The sequence below is a fragment of the Cylas formicarius genome, unplaced genomic scaffold, assembly GCF_029955315.1.
Source record: "Cylas formicarius isolate icCylForm1 unplaced genomic scaffold, icCylForm1.1 PGA_scaffold_4__25_contigs__length_36172078, whole genome shotgun sequence".
Classification (NCBI taxonomy): Eukaryota; Metazoa; Arthropoda; class Insecta; order Coleoptera; family Brentidae; genus Cylas; species Cylas formicarius.
The window spans coordinates 24,557,790-24,584,620 of record NW_026844334.1 but is presented as its reverse complement, the minus strand read 5'-3'; the positions used below and the strand labels follow the sequence as shown (position 1 = coordinate 24,584,620).

The 26,831-nt window shown below is 32.2% G+C and overlaps 2 protein-coding genes across 5 annotated transcripts; one reads left to right on the top strand and one right to left on the bottom strand.

Moving 5' to 3' along the window:
• Positions 1-1,845: 1,845 nt before the first annotated feature.
• Positions 1,846-15,813, bottom strand: LOC132701369 (potassium channel subfamily K member 1-like). 3 transcript variants are annotated; one of them, XM_060669213.1, is made up of 7 exons: positions 15,673-15,813; positions 15,469-15,622; positions 10,083-10,293; positions 6,745-6,885; positions 6,483-6,692; positions 4,347-4,535; positions 1,846-3,353 (listed from the first exon to the last, which is right to left on the bottom strand). In XM_060669213.1, exons 3-7 carry the CDS (start codon positions 10,258-10,260, stop codon positions 3,076-3,078), a joined length of 996 nt encoding a protein of 331 aa, XP_060525196.1. In that variant the 5' UTR covers positions 10,261-10,293; positions 15,469-15,622; positions 15,673-15,813; the 3' UTR covers positions 1,846-3,075. The 3 variants fall into 3 exon arrangements, with proteins under 3 accessions (XP_060525196.1, XP_060525197.1, XP_060525195.1); XM_060669214.1 differs by having other exon boundaries at positions 10,083-10,287; XM_060669212.1 differs by lacking the exons at positions 15,469-15,622; positions 15,673-15,813 and adding an exon at positions 9,105-9,432 and having other exon boundaries at positions 10,083-10,217.
• Positions 15,684-26,739, top strand: LOC132701370 (uncharacterized). 2 transcript variants are annotated; one of them, XM_060669215.1, is made up of 8 exons: positions 15,833-15,905; positions 18,809-18,983; positions 19,063-19,297; positions 22,513-22,636; positions 23,445-23,678; positions 23,740-23,861; positions 23,922-24,011; positions 26,335-26,739. In XM_060669215.1, the coding sequence occupies exons 3-8, from the start codon at positions 19,084-19,086 to the stop codon at positions 26,544-26,546; spliced, it is 996 nt and encodes a 331-aa protein (XP_060525198.1). In that variant the 5' UTR covers positions 15,833-15,905; positions 18,809-18,983; positions 19,063-19,083; the 3' UTR covers positions 26,547-26,739. The 2 variants fall into 2 exon arrangements, with proteins under 2 accessions (XP_060525199.1, XP_060525198.1); XM_060669216.1 differs by lacking the exons at positions 18,809-18,983; positions 19,063-19,297 and having other exon boundaries at positions 15,684-15,905.
• The last annotated feature ends 92 nt before the right edge of the window (positions 26,740-26,831 follow it).

Here is a 26,831-nt window from a genome sequence, read left to right as displayed (position 1 = left end):
TTCGTTGGTAGAAGAATTGATTACATTCAAGAATTTTAGTTTTATCGAATCAAATTTTATCTCCGGTTTCGTGATTTCGTTCGGCAACAGCTGATGAGTTTATTTGTTGATTTAGTTGATATTTGTCGTCCAGTTTCTCCAATGAATTCTTTGCCGCATATGCATGGAATGCTGTAAACGCCTGGCATCTCAAATGGAATTTTATCTTTGACGGACTGAAGATGTTGAGAGGTTTTTGGACAAGTGGCAAATCTGGTTTTGACGTTATACTTCTTTAGAACTTTTGATATGTGGTCAGTGATATTTTGCATGTAAGGAAGGACCACAGTGGCACGTGTAGGATTGCTTTCGGCCTCATTGCTATTGAAAGGTTGTGGTGAAGTGTATTTTTGATCGAATAATATCTTTAATGTGGAAATTATTAGAGAGAAGAGCAGAGGTAAGGTGTTTTAATTAATAAGAGAGCTGATAACCGATGATTTTTGGGCCGGAGTGTCATGTGACCATGCATTAAGGTATAGGTAGGTACACAGCTTTTCTGCAAACACAATGACCCAATGTTAGGTCTGATTTTCTATTGATAAGAACATCTAAGAATGGAAGGTTATTAGTTTCCAACTCAATGGTAAAACGTATATTAGAGTGTATAGAGTTTAAATGTCTAAGAAAATCTACAAGGGTTTCTTGACCATGAGGCCAAATAACAAAAGTATCATCGATGTAGCGTTTCCATAATTTTGGTTTTAGATGAAAGGTATCGAGAGCTTTCTTCTCAAAGGCTTCCATAAATATATTCGCGATGACTGGTTATAGTGGAGAACCCATGCTGTTTCCGACGTTTGTTCAAAAATTTGACAGTTATAAGAAAAATATGTGCCGGACAAGCAACTACAGAGTAAAATGCGAGCCAGTTTCAATCAAGCTCTGAAGAAGCCAACATGATGATTGGCGAAACGTTAGCAAGTTCGGCTAAACAACAACCCATGCAGGAGAAATCCAGAAGTTTCGGAAAGAGCTGATGATGATGATGACTAGAGAAAAACGAAACATTGTAACCGACAGGTGAAGTTATGTAGTAAGTATATTATACAACAAGTTTGATAAAGACCAGTTTAGTCATGGGTTAATTGAGCACTAGCGCAACGTGTGCTTACTAAACAAGTACAATCACTGGCTTAAATGCGCCAAAATCCGCCTAACATCCGATCGCTCCCAAGCCCGTGATTAAAGTATAGTTGCAATCTCTTCATTTTTGGTTTTTATTAGTTGGTATAGGACGACCACCGATCTCGGGTCAGGTTCCGGGACAGACTGAAGGCAGGGACGGACTCGTTGCTGTTTTCAAAATGAAATTAATGGATGAAATGTTGTGCGATTGGGAATTTACGAAGTGAATTTTTACGTCAGCCATTTTGAAAGCATCGGGGAACGCAAGATCTTTTGAGGCAGCAAGTGTTAACATGGTTTTTGTTACGACTAGTATGGAATATTTTAACCATTATTGTTATCCGTGTTCGATCAGTACCTTGAGCAATAGCCCGAGTGGAGCGTAAGGCATTTTTAATGAGTTCGAGAGCTGGTGGTCATACTATACCGGGAATGTCCGAAGTAGCTCGCCGCCGTGGATTGTAAAACTGACGTCTTAAAGTGACACTTTCCGCATGCATGCATTATCGGGCATTTTAGAATGATTGTAAAAAAAATAAAATAAAATGTATGTAATATAATATAAAATACCAAAAATTTGAAGCAGAATTACGAGATCATAAGATCTACCTTCACGTTGTGCCGCCATCGCCTAATGCTATGCGCTATTCTGATAGCCAAACAAAAGAAACAATCGTGCACAATTATTGTATAGTTTATTCTCAGGAAATAAGATCGTAACAAGTTTTTGATAGAATAAAATACAAAAAATAACAATTTATCCATGTGTTCCCTAAATGAGTCAGTTTGTCTTATTACTAAATACGCATTGGTTTGGTAGGTGTTCTTTGTTTTAAATCGTACATTAGGTATTTCAAATTCGACTCCCACCATTTACAACTGAGACACAGTAAAATTTTCTAGTCAGTTGTGGTAAGTATTTGAGAAATTAAGGTTGATTTTGGTTGGAGCGAGTAAATTATGTGATTTGAAAATATTAACTTTTTCATCTGTTGCGGCTGTTTTGTTTTTCGCAAACCATCATATCAACTTTAATTTTCATTTGCAGCCTTATGTTGTTGCCTTTTTAACGACGAAATAAAAATCATCCTATTGTTGTTTCAATGAAAAAAAAAAAAAGAAATAATTAACAAAAATTCTTTATACCATTATATTTTTGAAAATTGTCTAATTAACCAAACTTAAGGGAAAAACTGAAACATTACATTCGAAGTGCATCAAAACACATATCCAGGACATCAGGACATCGTATGCCCACCAGAGCAACAAAAAGAATAAAATTAATGATTTTCAAAATATTGGCGACTCACATCACAAAACAAAATTCTACACTCATCTGTATGTTACGATCTACGCTATCATATGTGTCTCTCTTTTAATCAATAAGATTCTAATTTTTATATTGTAATTTTCATTTTTTCTGAGGTTTCAAGAGTCGAATTTCGAAAACCCGATTTTATAGAGCCAAACTCTATAAATATAGATTTAAGTAAGCTTTTAGAATATCGTTTGCCGATTTTATATTTTTGGAGCATAGTTGAGCATATCAGTCTTGCAATATTTAAATGATAAATGGTTTGCACGTGAAATAATTGTATATGTGCATGTCAAGTTGTCATCAGATTCTACCAAATAGAAACAATATTAAAATTAACAGTTACAATGCTGAATGGCTGGTTAATTAAAACCAGTGAACTAGAGAATGGAGAAACATTTGCAACAAATATTCGGCATATCCATATATATATATATATATATATATATATATATATATATATATATATATATATATATATATATATATATATATATATATATATATATATATATATATATATATATATATATATGACAATTTTCGCTAAGGGATAGGTACATCTTGTGCATTAGTTATTGAGTGCGATTTTTTTATGGAATGCCAAGGGGCTTCGAAGTGTTATCGTCTGGACTGTCATCGTCATCTTCCCTTCTCGACCTTACTCTGACAACTTGCCGGTGTTGATTTTCAAGACTGTCAGAGCTTGTTCCGTAAATGGTGGCTTGAGTTGAGCTTGCCAAACGAACTTTCTCGGATGAGACATCGTCTGTATCGCTCGGAGCGAACAGAATACCCAAATTGAGTTGAGGGATGTCGTAGAAAACGGCAAGCGTTAACATCATAAAAGTAATTCCCAAAAAGAGGTACGCTGAAATATAAATAAAGTCCATGAACCATCAGCAAGTTATGGGAATATTTCAATATAACGGTGTTGAACCAAAAAATTCTGAGATATAAAATACAACAGAAAGTTGTGGTGTTGTGGCTGTAAACTGAGTATTGTATGGGAAAAGTAGGATTGCGGTAGTACTAGTACCACTAGTTTGTAGTCATGAAATCTAGAAGTCAAATTAAGAAATCAGGCAGGGGTTTAAATTATCCAAGGCATATTTTTTCTTCATTTTTTTGCCTTATTTTTTCTGACATGGTTTTTGTTTTTTTTTTAGTTAGTTTTCGACCCGTTACTCTGTTGAAGAGTGGTGCATTCAGCCCCTGGCATTTATTATTGTTTTTCCTCACAAGTAATACTTCATTTGAGATGGAATATTCACCTAATTTCAATATTTTCTGAATGTTTAGAGAGGTTAAATCGGTCATAAATAGCAATTATTGTTTTTTTACAGGGGTGTGCATATTTAGCTAGGTTTCGCTTTTCATTTGTAGAAAAATAAAATGTTTTCTTTTCAACTTATATAATTTTTGAATTTTTTCAGTACTTTTTACATATGGTTAAGTTTTTCCATTTGTGGTCAAATTATTTCTGGAAGAGATTTCAAAGCTTATATTTAATTTTTCATTTATGTACTAAAAATACAGTCTATTCAAAAAGATTTTTTTTTAATTGAAATAATTTAAAAACTGGTAAAGATACTAATTTTTAAATTAGTGGATTCGTGTTTTCACACTTAATAATACATTTTTCTGTTTATAATTTGTTATTCTGTAACGCCTAGGCTTCATATTAAAAAAGGGTAATGCCGTCTGTCCACATCTTATTAATGTACGAAAATCCTGCTTTTCACAAAGTATGCCATGGGTGGTTGATTACAACTGTTTAGCAAAAGCCACCTCCGAGTTTCTAGAGAGATAGATTAAACTTGAACTGGTTCTCTGAAAGTAAAGTTTGATTCTTTCGATTTACCTGTTGTTAAAATCTTATAGAGCGGTCTATAGGGTTGATTAAAGGAGTCGCCTGGGATATAGTCGCCCAAACCAATAGTTGTCAGTGATATGAAGCAGTAGTACAATGAATCTAGATAATCCCACTCAGGTTCTATTGACGCAAAAACAGCTGCTGGCATCGCAAGGAATACTAACACCAAAATTGCGGCTAGAAATAAAACGGATTGAATTAAAACTATTTACTACAAATGTTTTGTTTACTGCATTAACAACGTATTATTATTATTATACATTATAATTTGATGTGCGTGGAGTACTCAGAAACCCTTCCGACAAATTTTAAGATATTATACCTATTTGTAATGACGTCAGGCAGGTTGACAAAAACTTATATTCTCTGATTATTACAAATATCAGGTTGCTATACAATGTAGGATAAAAATATCATGTTATCTTGAGATTATTAAAGCAATGTTCTGTGCGCTGAATTATATATATATATATATATATATATATATATATATATATATATATATATATATATATATATATATATATATATATATAAATACGGTAATGGTTTCTATACGTTAGGGTTAATCCAAATACACCTTTTCCGAAAGTGTCATGTGAAAGTCAAAAATTGTGTTTGTTTTCTGTATTTTGAGGAAAAAACTAAAAACCAAGGTCAATATATGTTGGTAAAAATAACATGTAGCGGAAGATGCGATTATAAAACTGTAACTTCTATGGTTAATAATAAATGATTTTCAATAAAACAAGGAAGATAACTAAAGGCTGTGCCATGTCGGCTTAGTCAGTTGAAATAAGCAGCCGGAACGCGCAAATTTATATAAAATACTGATATGAATAGAAACCTTTATTATTCGTCTTGTGTATGGTGAATACACCATAGTATTTACACAACTATGTAAATAGTATTGTGTAAATCGTTAGTGGTTTTATTGTCTCTATGGTCGATTAATAAATTTTAATTTTCAAGTTTTATGCGAAGAGACTTGTTTAACTTCACCGTCGTGTTTGTCGAATCAATTTAATCAATTTAAAAAAGTAACAAAATCATTTGGAAGTTCTTATTCCACACGTTCCTAAATTTTGGCGCGATTCTATCAAGCCATTTTTAAATAAAGAATTTAAAAATCGATAAAAGTTTTGGATGTGTTATTATGTATTCAACAACTTTCAGCAGTTACCCTAATATCTTGAAGTTAAAATGATCAACAAGCCATATGCTCCCAAAAAAATATCGATGGCTACACATATTTGACAGAGGTCAATAGGAAATTAAATAGATTATTTCAAAATTTCGTCAAAAGAAAAATTTAATCAATATATCTGGTGAGCCTTATTGAATGTATGGGTTAAGTTATGTCCTCAAGGTAAAAATCATATAATCTATGAACAAAGACTATTTTTGATCAAAAATTTTAAATCTAGATATATTTCCAATTGGAGATTTGAGATGTACTATTGACATAATTCACTAAAATAATTATATTTGGGGCCCAGTGTACATGTACAACAATCTGACTATGATAATAATAGGAGAACTGCACTTTTTTATGCGATTGCTATCGTAAATAAAGAGTCGATATGATATTCTCTAAAGATTACTTTTTTTCAATATAAGAATCTTTCTAAAGTCATCATCGTGTCTGTAAAAAACCAAGATTTTCGTTGATCGCTTTTTTTTTATCAGCTTATTTTAAAATTAAAAAAAAAACTACAAATCTATTGTCTTTGGAAATTTCTTCCATTCGTAAACTTCTAGAAGTCAAATTCCAAAGACTGTAACTTTACTCAATTTATCAAGAAATACCCGTTGAAGTTCAGTTCACATCGATAGTTTGAAATTGAAATGAAATGAATAAAAACTAAATGAAATGAAAATGAAAATAATTCAACTAATTATGAATTATATATAACTATCGATCAAAAAGAAGGCAATTTCATAAGTGACCCATCACTAAGTAAAAAGAAAGACCAAGAACCCTTCGCCCATGGCCTGTGACACTTACCGCACGAGTTTGTAGTGGTGTTTGTATCCTGATTTTTAAAAGTGCGTGTGTATATGTCTGCCTTAAAACTGGTGATAGTTACATAATTTTTGAAGTCCATTGTTAACGATGCTTACCTATGATACATAGATGCAGAAGACGTATATTAAACGGCTGGTACAAGTGTCCCAACTTAGAGTTAAGCCACTGCAGGAGCCCGATTGTGGGTATCAACATACGTTCTACCATCGCGGAAAGGAGGACCAATGTGAGTGGGATCCCTATCATAGCGTATAGAATACAAAACACCTTTCCGCTTCGACTCAGAGGTGTGACGTGGCCATAACCTAACGACACCCTTATGAGGAATATGTAATGAAAAATCAACGTTCTCCTTACCTATGGTCGTCACTACCGTGCTGGTAAAGAATAAAGATTGAGCAAAGCTCCAGTTAGATTCACCTGTAGCGTTTTTTATAGCTGAGACACCTCGGTTGCTAGCGCTTATGATTTCTACTATAAGTTCTTCAAGTGCTTCATCTGTAATAATTGGAGTTTATTATAGTCCTTCACGTGGTTTTTTAAATTAAATGTAGATTTTATGATTGTAATTCATGTAAACATATTCCAATCTAAGAAGTTAAAAAAAATCTTAAAAGTAAAATAAAATTTGGTACTATAAAGAGAATTCAACTTTACATCTGTTTGTGACTAAAATATGAAAATTTGGTATTGTATTAATTAATAGTTTGTAATGTGTTAAATGTTGTTGTTTTTAATTACTCTAACAATTCTAGACACATCTCGTGAATGATGTTCTATAGATAAATATCGCCGTTGCTGAGATGTTCAATATTTCGCGCCATGTAAATTTCTTGGCTCGAGAGTATTAATTGGTTGTATTAATACGTTGTTCGATGGTCTTATAACAAGAATACATTTTATTATACAGAATCCGTTATAATTTCAGTCGAAGAACTATGGCTTGTTTAACCAAAAAAAAAAAAACAAAAACAAAAAACAAAAAAAAAACAAAAACAAGCAATGTCAACTAAACTACTAAAATGTGGTCTAAAAATAACATATTTCAAATTGCTTGCTTCCTTCAGGAATAACAAATTTTTCTTTTGCAAACTCCATACTAAGAAACCAAGCAATCAAGAATTAAATTTTAACTTTCGTGTGTGTCAACAACTAAGTTGATGTGAAATTTGTCCTGTTTGTCAGCGATATGTTTTTTCTTGTATATTTATAAAAATATCCAGCCTTTCGACCCGATATCGGATTTGAAATGAATTATTGCCAAACCCTGCAATCTGACCGTATATTTGGTTGGAAAAAAAATCATAAACACGCTGACCCATTGGACTCCCAATGCGGTTATCGCATAGTGGCTAATATTCAGATTTTATGTGTGCGGTGCGTTATCAACACACAATTGCAAAATCCTAGATTATCAGACAGCACGTCTATATCAGCGAGTAACAATATTTATTCCGAATGCAAAATACAATACAAGAGACTATACTATTGTTACGTGATCCTCTATGAAAATAAGATTTGTTCAATAAATCTTAAATAAATCTTTTTATAAAACTTCTTTGTTGACTCGAACTTGCTAACGTTTCGCCGATCATCTTGTTGGCTTCTTCAGAGCTTGACTGAAACTGGCTCGCATTTTAATCTGTACTGCATCTCAAGTTTACGGCATTGCATTCATATGCGGCAAAGAATACGTTGGAGAGACCGGACGTAAAATATCAACTAGCCTCAAAGAACGTGAAAGAGCCTTAAGACTAAGACAAATAATCTCATCAGCAGTTGCGGAACACAATCACGAAACCAGGAATTAAATTTTATTCCATAAAATTAAAATTCTTGCTTGTAATCAAATCTATAAACAACCTAACAATCTTAACCGCTACTCAGGTCTTTACCTGTCACCAATATGGGAGTCAGTCATCCGTGGTAAATTCGAGTCAACAAAAACCGACGCAGGAGGAATCCAAAAGCATTACAGTAGCCTGTGTTTTCTTGTGTTTCTTTAAAAAAGTTTAAATGAATCATTTTGTTTATAATTTTTACCCTGTATACCTGAGGCTTTTGGCTTCACATTGAAAGAAGAGCATACTGGATCAGAATTAATATTGTTCGCTTTTGTCAACCCGGTTCAAAATTGTTAAAATTTTTTGTCAGTTAGTTTTGACATTTAAGACTCTATATATTTAACTACTAAAATTGACCCCGATATATATTAATAAAGCGTGCGGAAAGTGTCAGTTTACAATGCCAGCTTCGGTAGTCATAGGCGCGAACACCTCTTCTGACATTTCCGGTTCTTTAGTTACGGGATTGGAAGCAATCAGATGTTATCGGTAGATTGTTGTCACGAAGGGATTTTGACATTTTTTAATTTTGACGGTCATGTACGTTAGTCAGTCAAAAATGATCTTAAAAAAAGATATAATATGCTCCGCTCGTGCCAAATCAAACTTGTAACTAAAGTGGCGTTTATCAAACGTACATATAAAATGCCTTTGCTTCTCATTATTTTATTTCCAAAAATTGTTATAGATTAACTTTTGTCAATGTAAAAGTAAAATCAAAACAAAAGGTGGTTTTAAATATTTAATTTCATTGCCAGTTTTCATCGACATTAGACTATTTTATATAAATATTTTTTTGTCGACTTTTAACAGTTATTCAAAAATGGAATATATTAAAATCAAAACACTGTACCTACTGATATATGGACTAACCTGGAACATTGGGATAAGCCTTGATGAAATTTTCAATTTTATCTTCAAGTCTTATTTTAAGCTTAAGCTCTTCCGATACTTCGAATGCAGAAAACGTTACAGCTCCGGTGCACAAAAACATTGCGTACAAAAATATGTAAAATAAGAAGTAACATGAATTCTTTCGAATGCCAAGTATTTTCACGATCGTTGCTCGACGAACAGAGAGAAGTAATGGTTGATTTTCTCCGATATAATAATAACTCGTCTCCATTTTTGCACAAGATTTATCACCAGATACAAAACCGGCACAAAAACTATTCAGAGGTTAGTCCTTAATTCCATATTCCTAAATAAAGTACAAAAAAAGTGATTCTTTAATTGGTTATATCGGCATTTGGGTTAAATTCATATTATGAATATATTGCCACGCATCGATCAGGCAAGGATGAGTTTACAAAGCGAACTAATTTGATAAATAACGAGCGATTATATTATGGTACATTATGAATAATATCAGTAAAGATTTATCGCATTTTCGGGTTAAAACACAGAGTTTATGCTAACATAAAATAAAAAGTATGCTTATATCAAATATCTTATCGGCTTTCCTTTAATGTTATTTAGCGTGTTTACCTAAATACTACAGAAGGGACAAATGGTAACAATTAAGAGTTAAGAGAAAAACAGAAACTACGATTCCTTTTAATTTAGTCTGAAATTATTTTTGCGATCGCTTTACACAGTCAATGAGACAATCTTCTGACAAGTCGACACAAACTGTTTGAATCAAGAAAAGAAATGTGACATCCCACCTAGGATCTATGGGTTTCTGTTATTAGTAGTTTTTAAAACGACAAATCAATCATGTATTTTGTAGTCATGTAGTTTCTGGGCAACAATTTCTGAAATATAGCCAAATAATTAATTTTAATTTTCAGCAGGTATTTACCATTCTTAAAGGTACTCCGAGATTATATTAAAAAATGAAATACTTACCTTTTACGCACGGATTTTCCTTTAGAAAGTTGTACCGCAAAGTTCGAATTTCTTGAACCTTTTCTAGTTCTTCGGGTTCTTCTATTGCTGCGAATATAGAGGCACCGACAATAAGAAATAGTATGTATCCCGTCAGGAACAGCGAAAATCGAAACATTCCCCTGCTTGTAAAAGGCATGTCTCTTGCAGAGAAGCACTATTGCTACTAAAACTGGAATAAGTAATATGATACTGTATAGCAAGTATACATAGACAGGGACAGAACGTTTATACAAAATTAACAATTTGGCGTTGCCAAAATAAACGAAGAATTATCACTTTTGTGACACCTTATTCGTTATTACATATTGCCCCAGTAGGCTACAGAAATTAATATTAAGTAAACATTCTTTCTTTATAATTTTAACTATCTGGTATTTAAATAGGTCATGTGAAAAAATATGGGTTTTTATTTATTGCGTAGAACATTATTTATAAAAACACTAAAAATGTATTAAGTTTTCTTTGTGGTTGAATCATGTATTTAAAAATCTTATTTATTGGAAAACAGTACACAAGAACAATGTGTCCTATTTTGGTTATCTGGGTCCTTAGTGAAAAAAAATGCCGCAAACGATATAGCACTCTTAATTTCTGAGTTTCTTTTTAGGTAGAATCTAGAAATATGTGTCAACTTTCGGTATTTTTGATGCAAAAATCTATATATCTTTCAAAACTGCCAAAGCTAGAACGATAAAATTCATAGCCTGGAGGTTTTTGAACATGCAGAATTCACGTCACGGCACACGTCATACTTTTGTTATTTTAAATAGAATGTCCAGTTGCAAATGTAAATTTAGTAAAGCCTCATAAATTCTTTTTTTTTATTAATTACTGAGCTACGGCAACTCCGTAACAAGTACCAGAACACTAAATAATCTCAAAAACTGCGAAAGTTGGAACTATAAAATTCAATATCTGGGATTTTCGAAACATGCAGTTAAAAAGTTCTTAACATCTTAGTAAAAAAGTAAAAAAGTAAAAGTGGCCAATCTGACATGTTCAAAAACCCCGAGGTATTGAATTTTATCGTTCTAGCGCTGGTAGTTTTGGTTCCGATGCCTTTTAATAACCGAGTATGGTGGTAGCTACGTGTTACCAAAGAATGAAAAAAATATTATTTTTCTTAATTATCATTAAAAAATTTGCAGTTTTAATAACTCTTTTAATAACTCTTTTAATAACTAAATTGTAGTAGAATTAGAATGTTCTCAAATTTTCAAAAATTCGGATTAAATATTAATTTAAGTATATCTAAGATTTTTCGTAAATTTTTAGGTAGACTTAAATGACATTTTAATTATAATGACAATAAAGGGGTTGATTCTAATTTAGGGTCCTATAGTGATATTTGAGAAAGGTGCAGAATCATAAAAATTCGATTTTGGCGTCGATTTCATTGCAAACAGGTTTGGGAAGTATCCACACATTTTCTCCTCTTCACTCAGTAGCTTAAGTTCTTTCTTTGAATGTATTGTCTGCTGCAATAAATCCTTTCAATTGCGCCAATATAAGTTCTATAGAATTTAGGTCACAATGAACGGTGGTGTGTACTGCACAGTTACAATATATTTTTCTTCTCTAGCTTCCACGGCGTATTTCATAAACCGATGTAATGTAATATGTATATGTAATAGTTTCTTCTTTATCAAATTGCCTTTGAATTCAATATTATTTTTGGTGGTTAATCAAAGATAAAGTTGGTATCTTCTCTATTCATAGCAAATGATAGCTTGGTTATACGTAACTACTAGTGAATCAGCCGGAAGATTTTTTTGTTGAGAAAAATGTTTATTCTAATTTCAAAGAAATATACAAAAAATTAATTGGGACATAATTTCGCACATTAAGTATGCATTTATTTCTGTATATTTGATCTACTACAACGTGATCTATTAGGCTGTGACTACTTGTTGTCAACCGCGTAGCGTTCGATATATCTATTTTAATCTTAATGACAAAATTGTTTAACGCTATTGCACTTTTATAATTTTTTACCACACCATCATGATTCAATAGGTTAATATTGAAGTCACCGAAAATTATATGATTCTTAGGATATTTCGTCATTATATTTTCAAGATATTCTATAGATTCCGTACTGTTATATGAGGGTGAACGATATAGAACACTTAATTTTAGTTCATTATTACCTATTGCAGCACATAACCCAGTTGACCGTATCATTGGTAGTAAATTTACCAATTTCCCGGAACTAAATTCCATTTTTTATAAATATTGCCTCACTACCTCGTCTACTTTCTCAACTTGAATGTATAGATGTTTCAACTAATAACAAAATATCACGGATATTATTCTTTAAATAACATTGCACCTCGTCTAATTTATTTTTAATATTTTGGATGTTCATACGCACTTATCTTGATTTACTTTTCTTTAGTTTTTTAAGTCTTCCTTATCCTGAATCAATAAAATGTTACTATTATCCGTTTGTCTGAAAAAAATGTTGCCTTTGGTTATTTCACCAAATTAGTCAAAATTATCTGAATTTCTATGCTCCTGGTACTCTCCCGTTTAGCAAAACTTTTAAAAATCAATCTTCCCTTCTAATATGGACAATTATATTGGTCTCTGTCTTTTTCATGAAAACACCTTGATGAAAGCTTGGGGAGTATTGATTATATTTTTGTCCTATTACATTTTTGGTACCATTATTCCACATTCCTTCAAAATAAAAGATTTTCTTCTGCTCTCTTTGGTACCGCTTTATAGTTACTTCTCAAGCATTTTCTTTACCACCAACTGTCGGATTTACAAGAGGGATAGGGAAAGCCTATGGTCGAAATCGAAATTCAACGGAACTAAACGGAATTGGATTTAAACCTTCGAAGCCGCAAGATCAAAAGACTACAAAAGTTGTTCGGTTTCTTAAGAAGGGAAAGAAGATTTGTGCACTTAATGGATTGAAAGGTTTGAATATGATTGTATCACCTTGAGTACAAAAGACAGGGACGCGCCACCAAATATAACAAATTCAAACAAATCAGGGGAAACAGAAAATCGAAATGAGCAAAACCTAACGAACAGATTAGGTAAATTTTAGCTTACGAATAGAACCGGCTTAAATCGATTTTTGTTACCGAAATCGTCCCCATGCAAAGTGTTTCGTATATACCATAGGGATTTTAAAATACATTTGCAGACGCAAAGCTTTGCTCGAATTTGTACAGAACACGTTCCTTTCTACCTTCGACATTTCGAGCTGCTATTTATATTTATATTTCTAGGGAAATAAAGTTATCTACGTCCGATTCGAAAAATTTCGAACTTTCCAATATTAAATCGAGAAACGCACTTAAAGTTTGAAAATTACGCCGCTGGACAAATGAAATATTCTGCGAAAAATTTTTCCGATTATTATTCAGTCTCTAGGGCTTGATTTATGATATACATGACGTCCCTAGCAGAATTGATCGAAAGCATAAATTAAACATTTCAAAAACTTTAGGCAAACGTACTTTTCACATTAAATTATTACATCTTAGATGAGTTGGGTAATTACAAATGTCAAAAATTCAATTTAATTGAGGGTTTTGAAAATCACGAATATGCTGTGGTTGTCAGATTTACCATTTTTATGTTGCACACCATATTTTTTTAAAGGAATACGCTATTTATTTTTATTACAATGAAATGCCCATGTTCAATTCAATAAAGTACCGAAACACTTAAATATTTCCAAAACTGCAAAAACTGGAACGATAAAACTTAGTACCTGGGGGTTTTTGAACAGCAGTGTTGTCAAATTTACTACTTTTAATTAAAAAAATTCTTAATATCTCAGAATTTTGGATGTTTTGGAACACTTTTAAAGTGTATCAGTGAAAGGTTAATAGAATTATAAATATCATCGCGAAATCTGACAAAATTCCTGTTAGCATATTTGAATTTTGCATATTCAAAAACCCCCAGGTATTGAATTTTACTGTTCCAGCTTTGGCAGTTATAGAGATATAAATAAGTGTATATCAAAATGTAAGACCATTATATTGCTGTAAGAAAGATTTATATACGTTTCCAGCCCAGTCGATTGCAGTCATTTGAATGAAAAAGTTATTTTCTGAAGAAATACATTTAAGCCAATAATAATTCTTATCCAAAAATAGATAAGTGCTGGTTTTTGGAATTGCCCAAATTCAGAAAATTTGTTCAGGACTTGTACTCTACTTTGTTAACTATATATTTCTTTTAACACTTTTATTTGCCAGTTATTTTATTATTTTCAAAATGCAATATTTTCACATTGTAATAATTTAAAAGTAACTTAGATACTTAAGATTTTTTATATACTATGTAATATATTATGTAACATGTTTGATAAAGGCCGTTTTAGTCAGTTTTTAACAAACGAACGACTGAAGAAGTTTATTAACTTGTTGCATTTATATTTTTCTACAAGACAATGCATCAAATATCATTAGCGGCTCACTGGCAAACCCATGATTCAACTACCGTAAACGGACTTTTAAAGTAGCTCGCGATCGTAATTCACGAAGCAGATGTCAAAGTAACATTTGCCAACGCTTGCATAATTAGGTATTTTAGATTACGAAGTAGGAACAATATTTTTCAACCATGAACGTATCCAGCTGTTTTTGTAAAATGCCTTAAGACAACATCTTATCTTTTCGTTGTTACAATTTTGTTTCATTTTGTTTGGAACGGATTGTGTTTGAGTAAATTAAAACATACCTGCTTCAGCAAGCAAAAACTTAAGTTTAAGTTGTGAATGCTTGAACACAAGTAGTTTTATTTAAATTATATTTATCTTTTACTTATCCTATTTCAAATTCATATATGAGAAAGAAAACAGCGAAATTCTGGAAAATATATGTGAATTATAGTATACTAAATATGCATTAGTGGTACAAACGGACACTGACAGTGCTATTGGGAATGATACTGAGAAAAGAAATAGAGAATACAGAATAAAGAGAAAACCGTTTAACATATCCACCGTACAAAATTTTTAAGATTTTTATCTTCAAATATATATAGACATATAGCTTTTGTCCCACATCTTTTAAAAATTATCCTTTTCGTTTTATTTAATTGGTAATGTCTTTAAGTCTACCTAACGGCAGTTGAGATATTGAAATTAAAAAAAGAAATTTTAAGCTTGACCAAGAACTGCTTAAAATATTTCATACATGTTGTTTGAAACCTTTAAAAACTCTAGGAACGCCTATATTTTGTAACTTTGTATGTTTATAAATGTGTTCAATTGTTGTTCCTCTAAACAAACAACAATTATTTTGCGTTTTTCTTTTGGCACTAAAAACATAAACAACTGCAAGTACGCAGAAAATAAATTAAAATTTGATACCTGATTCGAATGCTGGCTCCTAAAACATCTTGGCTTAGTTCATAGTGGATTATAAAGAAGACCGTAGAATTTTGTACATCTTTCTGTTTTACGAATTGCCCTTAATGGTCCCTTTTGTGTTTTGTTATTTTTATATATACTCTAACACCTACAACTAAAGAGACAAACTTTGCATACGTATAGACATATAATGTTTACACTTACCTTAGCACTTATAAAGTGTTCTAAAGTTAATATACCTTAAATAGTCGGGACAGAATTGTAAGTAGAAAATATATATAATTTATGTTTGTAGAGGAATTGACGTTTCGTTGGCTGGAAACAATGTTTTTGACTGGACATTTGGGGGAATATGGGCGACGAACCTAGCCTAGTGACGTGTATCGCAGCTGACTTCGATTCCAAAGCTTCGGCGCCCTCGCGGAACGCCAATACGGGTGAGTTTCAAAACGGCGTTATAAGCTCCAATAATTTCATTTTTATTGCCCTCCACTTTGTTTTGTGCGTCATCGAAAACAATGTCTTAAGAAATGTGTCTGTCAATATTTTGAAACATTTTATTGTCATGCCCAGGTACGACATATTACCTTAACAAATAATGGCGTTATTGATCGGCTCCCGTTTACGTCATTTCGTTTTTATACAATATTTCTCCAAAGGAAATAAAAGTGCTACAAGTGAACTGGTGTTTTTATTCACAATCAGCGAACTTTAAAATTTGCTTACATTAAAATTAAGTTTAAATTCGCTCTGAATAATCCTCCAAGCGCAAATGAAACAACAATAGTTATAATACAGAGTTTTTGCGATTAAAGTGGTGCCATGTGAATAAAATTTATCCACTTCAGGCAAAGGGTTCCTCTCAGATCAGCAACACATTACACAAAAAAGTTCGAATATTTTCTTCTGAAAAACTGCATCCCTGCGCATACCTTTCCTTACACATAACATCGTACCAATAACATAACTAGAAAAGTTAGAAAGATTCTCTTCTCTCACGGCACTGATTAGCCTTTTTACAAAATCTGACGTTAATGAAACTGTTATATCGCTCGAAAACTGCTTAAATCTCTACCAACTTATAATATAAATTTATCGCAAATACCCTACGGGCAAAGTAATTTGTCTTCCATAGAGAACCCAAAGTCATTTCGTCACATATAGGTAAATAAATAAATACGAAATATTGGTATCGCAAAGAGATTAACCATGAGATAAAACCATTTCTATAATTTGTTTAACTTGAAACTAATTCAAAGATTTACAACACCCATATCGGGTTATCATAGCCCAGAATCCGAAATTGCTTGTTTAATTTAATGTGTGTTATAAATGTCTTTCTGCTTATCGGATTCTCCTGTTGCTAGAAGATGCAAAATAAATTTTACTTTGTTTTATATATTCCATTATCTATCCATACTATCATCAATAGCTTTCCCAAAAGATGCAAAAAACAATTTGAAATAGTAAATCAAAAATAAAAATTCGCAGGTATTAAATGTTGGTAGATCAATGGGCATCAATTCCATTGGTTGAATTTTATTTCACCTTCGGCAAACCTACATTTATAAAAAAGCAAAATATAGGGCAAATCTCCAACATTTTAAATAATTATTGACTACTAGCCACATATTTTTTATAAATGTTTTCCCCAAAAAAGCGTTTTACCTTTATTCTTATGACATAATTTTAGTGAATTCAGAAAGAAAAAAATACTTCTCTTCCCATGCCCATAAGTAAAATATATGGTAAACAGTAACTGAACCTGTTCTTGAAACTGTGTGCACGAATATTTGGATATGTAGTTAGTAAAACTGACTAATTGTTCAAAATACAGACATAATAAATAATAGATGCATGTGTATATAAAAAATGAAACAACAAATTCTATAACAAAGATTAAAAAATTGTAATGAATTATAAAGATTGAGATTTTTTTTTAGGACAGAGAATTATTCTATAGCGTTGTTTTATTTACATTCATGCATTTACGACACAAAATATACCTACTTCTAAAGATTAGAAATATTTTATGCCAACTTTGTCATAATTAGCTTCTGAAACAAGTGTATTTTTAGCTATAAAGAATCTCTTTTGTGCTTTTATTATCTTATCATAACATTTTGTCAATGACTTTCAACTAGACATTTCAGAAACCAGAAAATAGTTTTAAAAAAGTGCAAACGATATATATAAAATCTAACTTTTTTATTTAGGCCTTAAAATTAGGAAAGTTTTTACAGAGAAGAGAAATGCATAAGTAATAGATAAATACGGATGAAAATTTCTAAGATAAAAATCTGAACGAATCTTACATCTTTTCTGTCTATTGGATCACCGAATATTAACTTTAATTATTCTTCGGTGATTGATGCGTATAAGCACATACAATAGACTAATAACTTTTTGCAATGAACATGAACGTATTTTAAATGAATCAAAAACAGAAATGATGCTTTTTATCTTTACTTAAGGAACTGTCAGTCTATAGGTATGTAGTAGTTTGGCAGCTACCAGGTTGATATTCAGCTACTGCTATTATGGCTGCGTACAGTCCTACCTGTCATATGCCATCATGAGTCAGGGGTGGTGAGATTTTCAGGGCACAAAAAAGAATAATGAGAATTATTTCATTTATTCAAACTAAATTTATTAATATTCACATCTCTATTTATTTTGACTTCCAATATGCATATAAAAAATAATATATCAGATTACGAGTCCAGAAAATGTGACTTTAAGGTAAATTTCAATTTCATTTTGTTTGAATTCAAGCTAGCTAAAGTAGCAATTAATGCTAGCAGTTAAACTTAATAATAAACTTCCCACTGAGGTTAAAAAAATACAAAAAAGTAGTGCTTTCAAAAGTATGCCTAAAAATAATTTAGTAAAAAAAACATTTGATAAAGACACGGTGTTGTCGAAACAATTGTCATGTCATAATATATAATTTCGTGAAAATCTGAACTTTTAGTTCTTATTTATTTTGATAAATGGATTTTCATCAAGTAAAAGTCACCTCAGTTCAAATTAGTAAAAAATGCCTAAGTTGCAATGCCTCCGAGCTTTTGCCTTAATACATTTATTAAATTTAACATATTTATTTTTTTGTACACTTGTCAATATTAAATTGTTTGTATTTTTTATATTTTATTTATTTTTTATCCTATATTTAAATATATACTACTAAAATAAATAAAGTGAAATCACATTTTTTTCACCAAAAAATTTGTTCTGCAATTATATTTTGCTAAAACGCTGCTTACATAATCATGTAACAATTTAATTATTATTATATCTTTTTAACACACTCATTGGTAGTCTCGTTTATACAATTTAGGGATAGAGATCAATAACTCTTTGGGGTGGTCATTGAAGTTATTCACGCATCGAGCGCATGCGTTTCGTAATAAGATCAATATCGCATCCCTTCGCGTGTATGGCTCCTCTCCCGTGTATGTTTCAAATAGCTAAACCGTGGTCAAAATTTGGGTGTTTTCACTACAAGAGTAAATGTAAGTATTACTTCTATTTGATTCATTCAAAAAAAAATTCGTGACTTGAAAATTAAATCTAAATAAATTCTCTTTTTAGAAAATATAATACATTGTTGCAATGTCTTGTCTTGGAGATTGTTTCGATATGGGCCCACCTCCAGATACTATTTTGTTTATGCCTCCACCTCCTGCTCCGACATTTTTGCTACCTGCTCTGGCTCCCATCAATATCAGTCATTGCTCTATTACACAAAGGTGTGATACGTCCTCGAGCTGGACAGGTGTCGGAAAAATTCCAATAGACAGAGAGTATATAGAGATGCCGCGGAAAGGTAAAGAGGACTTTTATTTATATCCCGCGCACGCATATTTTAGTAGTCCGTCGCTAATATAATGCATATCCCTATTGATTTAATGCTAAATATAAACGTCAGTTTATATTTAGTCTAGTTTAATGGTTTACTAATTATTGAATCCCATTAATGATTTTTTTATTTGAAAATGATTTGTTTCCATCTCCCATACCTTTATTACCTTTTGTAATTTAGGAATGTAGAGTTAATTCATGTACATGCAATCAGAACGATTGGAGGCAAGGCACTTAATTAGAAAATACAAACAGTTTGTATTAAAATATTTTGGAATTTAAAAACTTTTCTTCTCCAGCCATTATCACACTTTTTCCTGGAACTCGGACCTCTTCCAAATCGTTGTCGCCATGTTGCATTCTCCCTCTTCTGCTGCCATGGGGGATTTCGGATCTATTGTATACCGAAACAAAAAGGTCTTCGAACTTTCATTTTCTTTATTTTTGCTCCATTACAAAACATTTGTGGCAGATGGATTACTGTACGTTATCAAGCGTAAACTAAACTAACTGAGTTACTAAAGACGCCAGAACTAGAACTTTCTACCTTCGACATTTCGAGTTGCTATTTATATTTATATTTCTAGGGAAATAAAGTTATCTACGTCCGATTCGAAAAATGTCGAACTTTCCAATATTAAATCGAGAAACGAACTTAAAGTTTGAAAATTACGCCGCTGGACAAATGAAATATTCTGCGAAAAATTTTTCCGATCATTATTCAGTCTCTAGAGCTTGATTTCTGATATACATGACGTCCCTAGCAGAATTGATCGAAAGCATCAATTAAACATTTGAAAAACTTTAGGCAAACGTACTTTTCATATTAAATTATTACATCTTAGATGAGTTGGGTAATTACAAATGTCAAAAATTCAATTTAATTGAGGGTTTTGAAAATCACGAATATGCTGTTGTTGTCAGATTTACCATTTTTACGGTGCACATCATAATTTTTTAAAGGAATACGCTATTTATTTTTATTACAATGAAATGTCCATGTTCAATTCAATAAAGTACCGAAACGCTTAAATATTTCCAAAACTGCAAAAACTGGAACGATAAAACTCAGTACCTGGGAGTTTTTGAACAGCAGTGTTGTCAAATTTACCACTTTTAATTAAAAAAATTCTTAATATCTCAGAATTTTTGATGTTTTGGAACACTTTTAAAGTGTATCAGTGAAAGGTTAATAGAATTATAAATATCATCGAGAAATCTGACAAAATTGCTGTTAGCATATTTGAATTTTGCATATTCAAAAACTCCCAGGTATTGAATTTTACTGTTCTAGCTTTGGCAGTTATGGAGATATAAATAAGTGCATATCAAAATGTAAGACCATTATATTGCTGTAAGAAAGATTTATATACGTTCCCAGCCCAGTCGATTACAGTAATTTGAATGAAAAAGTTATTTTTTGAAGAAATACTTTTAAACCAATAATAATTCTTATCCAAAAATAGAAAAGTGCTGGTTTTTGGAATTGCCCAAAGTGAGAAAATTTATTCAGGACTTGTTACCCTACTTTGTTAAATATATATTTCTTTTAACACTTTTATTTGCCAGTTATTTTATTATTTTCAAAATGCAATATTTTTACATTGTAATAATTTAAAAGTAACTTAGATACTTAAGACTTTTTATATATTATGTAATATATTATGTAACATGTTTAATAAAGGCCGTTTTAGTCAGTTTTTAACAAACGAACACCATGTTGCATTCTCCCCTCTTCTACTGCCATGGGGGATTTCGGATCTATTGTATACCGAAACGAAAAGGTATTCGAACTTTCATTTTCTTTATTTTTGCTCCATTCTAAAACATTTGTGGCAGATGAATTACTGTACGTTATCAAGCGTAAACTAAACTAACTGAGTTACTAAAGACGCCAGAACTAGTACGCCTTATTAATGGTTGCTATATAGTGGATATTTCCACACTTGGGCTGCTGAAAACGTCGTTAGGGCCTCTCCATAGTTTACGTTATGCTGCATTGACTAAACATGTATAATTGAACGAGAATTCTAGTAAAACTACCACTCGCGAAATTATATTTATGCATTTTTTTGGTTTCAAACTGTTCAACCGCTAGTACGAAAAACAACTTCATTTGTTAAGAATTGAAAATATTTTGTAGATATCTTTAAATACATAATGTCCCTGTGATATAATCATTAGACTTGCCAGAAAGGATTTAGATGCGATTTAAGGGATTGATAGAACTATTGAGAAGCTGTTCACTTTCGCCAGTGATAGCGAATGTGAATGGAATTTGTTTATTTATTTATACAAGCAAGGTTACTCAACACGAGCAACACGAATTAGAAAAAGAAAAATATTTACAAAATTCTGTTGAGGTAAGCAAAAAAATGTCTACCATAAAAAATAATGCTAAGGGCAATCTCATTGAAACGTAGAAACTCTGATTAGTTTTTTTAAAGACACGAGAGAATGAAACATTGAGATCTGGAATTGCAGAATATCCTTGGTCGAAGCAACATAACATAAAATGATCAAATTCCCGTATTTTCTATAGTGAACATCACTGGAAGAGGAGCAAATTTAAAGAAGTTCTCTTCATAGCAAATATTCCTACTAAAGCGCAGTAGTGGCGTATTTGGTGGACTACTTACGGTTAGGGGTAATAGGTTAAAGCCATTGCCTTCAGAATTAGTTTAGTTTGATAAGGGCTAATGACCTAGATGGCCGAAAAATATATCACATATTTAGCGAAATATATTGTATACTAATATGTGTGATGCATGTTTCTCGCAATTAGTTGTCTATTAGCTTATTTAATATTTCTCAATTTCCCTATATTAGATCATTGTATTCTAGCCCTAATGGGATTAATCTCAATACCTTTAATGATTAGAAAAGGAATACAAGGTTTACAAAATTCTCATCATCAATTGAAAAATAAACATGCTTGACGGTGGTAGACAATGATTCACTAGAAATACTAAGATATTGTCGAACATCCTTTGTCTTAATTTTATTTTTAATTACGCAATGTTTGGGGCAGTTATCAACTGTAGACTCCCTTGATATAAATATTAAGTACTAGCAATTTAAAAGAAAATAACGACAATGTAAGTTTGAAAATCTCTTAATATGTGTACATTCCATGGAATTTTCCATCTAAGTATGACTAGTTCACTTTATTTCTTTTAGATGTTGAAACTAACTGGAGCGTAACCGGTATAGACGATACATGGTTGTTAGTTTTAGTTGCGTCTTCGATAGGCGTTTTACTGTTGGGAGCTCTGCTGGCAATGTTCCTTTTGAAATGTCGAGAGTAAGTACGCCTGTTATATTTGATCGTTAAAAACCGCGGGAAAACGGAACTTAATTTTTTAACAATCTACCCAAATGCAGTTACTAAAACAGTGAAATTGATCGACGCGAAATTTCTCATAATCTTCGGGATTAATATGCATTTACGTCAATACTTTTACTTTATTTACGAAATCTCCATTCCTTCGCGCAGTGAGTATTGTGAGTATTGGAAAGTTTGTTACTTATCAAATATGTATGTAGGTAGTCATTCAAGAATAAACACTGAGATATCAGTCTGATTAAAATTCACCATATTCTGCCAATGAACTCGATACAACATATATGACAACGGAGTAATGGAAGTGTGAAGTAAATTTACAATAGGAAAACACGGCCAAGTAATGAATAGCCTCATCTTATTCTTGGTCATGTATGGGAGAGTGGGATTAATAAATAATATATTTGATGAACGTTCGTTTTTTAATTAATTTTGAGTATATTCTAATATTTTTCACTCAAAGACTCTGTCTGTTTGACTCATCTTTTTGACTCACACTGTATATCACAACCACTTAATTCAAAGAAGGATAAACGATTAAAATGATTTCACACTACCTTATAGCAAACCTTTACCTTTAAAAAACTGAAACCATTAGAAAAAAAAAGAAAAATAATATGAAACAATGTCTTATTACACTTATCTTAAAAGAATCCCCATTACTACCCCTCTCCCTCTAAGTAAAATTCGTCATAGAAAATCAATATTGCCTGCATTAGCGGAATCATTAAAGTTTAAATCGAGATCACTGACTAAAAATGATTGCTAGAATGAACTTGTTTGGCGGGTCGGATCGTTGTACACTTCATTCAAGAGAACATCGAGAAATAATGAAACACACGGACACTCGAGACTGTTCGGTGTTATCCAATGGAAACAAATTGGCCATACCATCGGACGCGGTACTATACCATGGGACACCTAATCTTCAAGATAACCGTCTGATGTGGGCCGCGCTGACCCCAAGAGGAACGCAGCATTTTATTTCGGAGAATTATCCCAGGTAAACAAATTCTTGTTTCATAATATTCCACGAAGCCCTAAACTATCTCTCTTTGTCACAGAAATCTGATCAAATACGATGAGTCCGACGACCATTACGAGACAATCGAACCATTGCGTGCGGAACCGGGACATTCCGTCGCGACTACTCGAGGATACGATCAATACGAAACATACCAAAAAGGTTTGGAAGTAAAAGTAGTAGATTGACAAACGGCAGCTTTTGATAACTCTGCGTTCGTAGATTACGATTACGAGGATCCCACGCCGCTGATTGAAAGTTACCAGATGGGCAGCATGGATAATCCGGAAAACCACCATTATCAGATTATCGGTACCTAATGCTTTCACACTAAGACTATTTATCAAGTGCGCGCGATAATATTAAGTTATTTTCTTAGGAACGTATATTTTGTTACTTTCCGGCGAATCGGGATTGACGTCACAGACGCCTAAACTACCTAAAGAGATAATGGCAACGTTGGAACTGAATGTTTCCTATGACGAACCTAGTTAATAACTTTTTTACAATATCTCAATTTTTTGTTTCTTCTTTCTTTTTGCTCGATAGCGGTTATTTCGTTCTAACAATACTGTGCTACATTACTAAGGTGTTTAGTTGTATATTGGATCAATCTAATTGTAATTATTTTTTTCTACTCCCTCCTGCAAAATAGCAAATTATACACGATCTACAGTGCCGGAAGCGTCACTTTATCACGTGAGTTTCTTTCAGTTTCTTGTCCTATGGATCCAAGTCACTTTGAACATTTCTGGGATATTACCTCACGGGTTTGGGATCAATCGGATGTTTTCATAGATTTTTTCTACTCCCGTCTGTAAAATGCCTAATGACACACCGATCTAGCGTGCGGGAAGCGTCACTTTACTACGTCAGTTTCATTTCCCACGGATGTTAGCCACTTCGGACAAAAACTAACGATCGTAGATAAAGTATAGTATGCAACACGTTCTGTCAACTTTTTAAATTACTCGTTTATTAAACACTCGCTCCGCTGCGCTCCGCTCGTGTCAAATAAACTCCTGAGCCAAAAGCCGTTTACCGCACTTGTTGCATGATATACTATTACCGCAAGGCTTGACTTCACATTTCTTAATTCAGACGGCCACGTCAGTGAATGTATTCGTCTTGTTTTGCAAAAACTAACAGTTGTAGGAAAAGTAGGAAACTTTTTAAGTCCGCTCGTGCCAAATAAACTCGTGACTCAAATGCCGTTTACCACACTTGTTGCATAATATACTATTTTAGTTGTTACTTCACTTAATATTTTTCGACTTCAATATTCGGCTCAACTGCAATTATTTCACACAACCTGTTCACTTTTGCAACATCCTTATACCCAGATGAATTATTTATTTTTTAGGTCTACATTCTATTCGCTGACGAAATGCGAATGTTCATCAATTTTTTTTATGCCGACTATTTGGGTTATTAAACTTAGTTCCATAATGTAAGCCAAACGATTTATTTTTTGTAAGTAGTTAATTTCTAACCAATAAAAATTACGTTATCTATCTGTCGGACTACTAAATACAGTGGACTGTTAGCACAGATGTATACCGGGTGATTGAAAGACTGTGGTAGGTTACAAGTTTACGCAGAACCGATACGATATTACTTTTGAAAATTTGGGATTTCCTAGTATGATTAATCGAACTAAAATATTTTGGATGATGCAACGTGCTGCCTGTTCGAATTACTTCTTTTATATGATTATTTTTCTATGTCATATTAATTTACACCAGTTTATTCCACAGCACACAAGGTCATTTAAAATTAATGGTTCTGACCTAATACACAAAAATGATACAGAATCCTAAATTATCTACACTTTATTTTTTCAACTGGGACACCTTGTATGTTATCTAAAACTCTTAAAGGTAATTAAATTCCTTAAAAATGCCTAAATCTTTAATAATAAGCTAAATGAAACGCCATTTTGTTTTAAAATATTGATTTAAGTGTTAACGGTTTTATGCCTAAATTATGAGCGGTTACAATTCTGATGTACTCTTAAGAATATGCTGGCAAGTACGGCAAAACATTCATATATACGTTGGATTTTTGAAGTGGACGTCGAAGTTTTGTATTAGCAGAAATTTTCTTGCATTTCATTTTTCAAATGGGGAATTTTCTAAACATATTACAATTTCGGATCGTTTGTTAAACTCCGCTGAATATAATCACTACGTGAAAATATTTTTTTCTGTTCCCCACTCTAAAAATTCAAGAACGATCTTAGGTATCATTTTCCGTAAATAACTAACCTTCCATCTACCATGAATCACTTTATATAATTTTGATTTGAATGACTGTCAAGTTGTGATATTTGTCATATTTGGGATCTAAAACCCGATAGCCCACGAAAGCTTTTAAAGCCCTACTCCTAAATAAGATTTTTAGAAAATGTAAAGAATTAATTTGTGTAGCAACACATAAATTATCCATACAAGAAGCGAAAAATCATTTGCATATCCAACTAAGTGTTGTCAGCTTTATAGGTTTGAGTCAATTTTTTTTTCAGTGCTAGTTTGTGTGGTTATTTTTCGAAATGGTTTGAATCATATTTAATATCTTTGCATAGATTATACAAGTGTCATTTTATCTAAAACACTCTCCGCATTATTTTTTGAAGGCAATCCGGACATGCGCTGTATCGGAATGAGTATTGGCCCAAGCTTGAAAAGACCCGCATCCATAAGCCGACCCAGGGTTTCGTCTCCGACGAGAATTGAGCACCCCAATCTGCCACCATTAAATTTATATCCCCACAAAATGAGCACTCTAAGGAGAAACACGATGAGTTACAGAAGCGCTGACGGCACCATTCCTAAATACAGCATATAAGTGTCTGAACCTGTTGCTATACATGTTTAGTTATCATTTGTACGATTATTTATTAGATTTTATTTCTTTGTTATAAATTTTCGAAAATGTGTTCGTTTTGTTTGTTATATAGCTACTAGAGTAGAATTTTCGACGTTTTTATTGTAACGTGCATTGCATGGTCTCAAAATAATTATTAAAAAATGTAATAGAATCCAAGCTACGTTTCAGTTTGCTTTTAAGGTTCCAAAGTCCTCAATATTTACGGATTGAAGTAAAGATTATACTCTAAACGTAATCTTTACA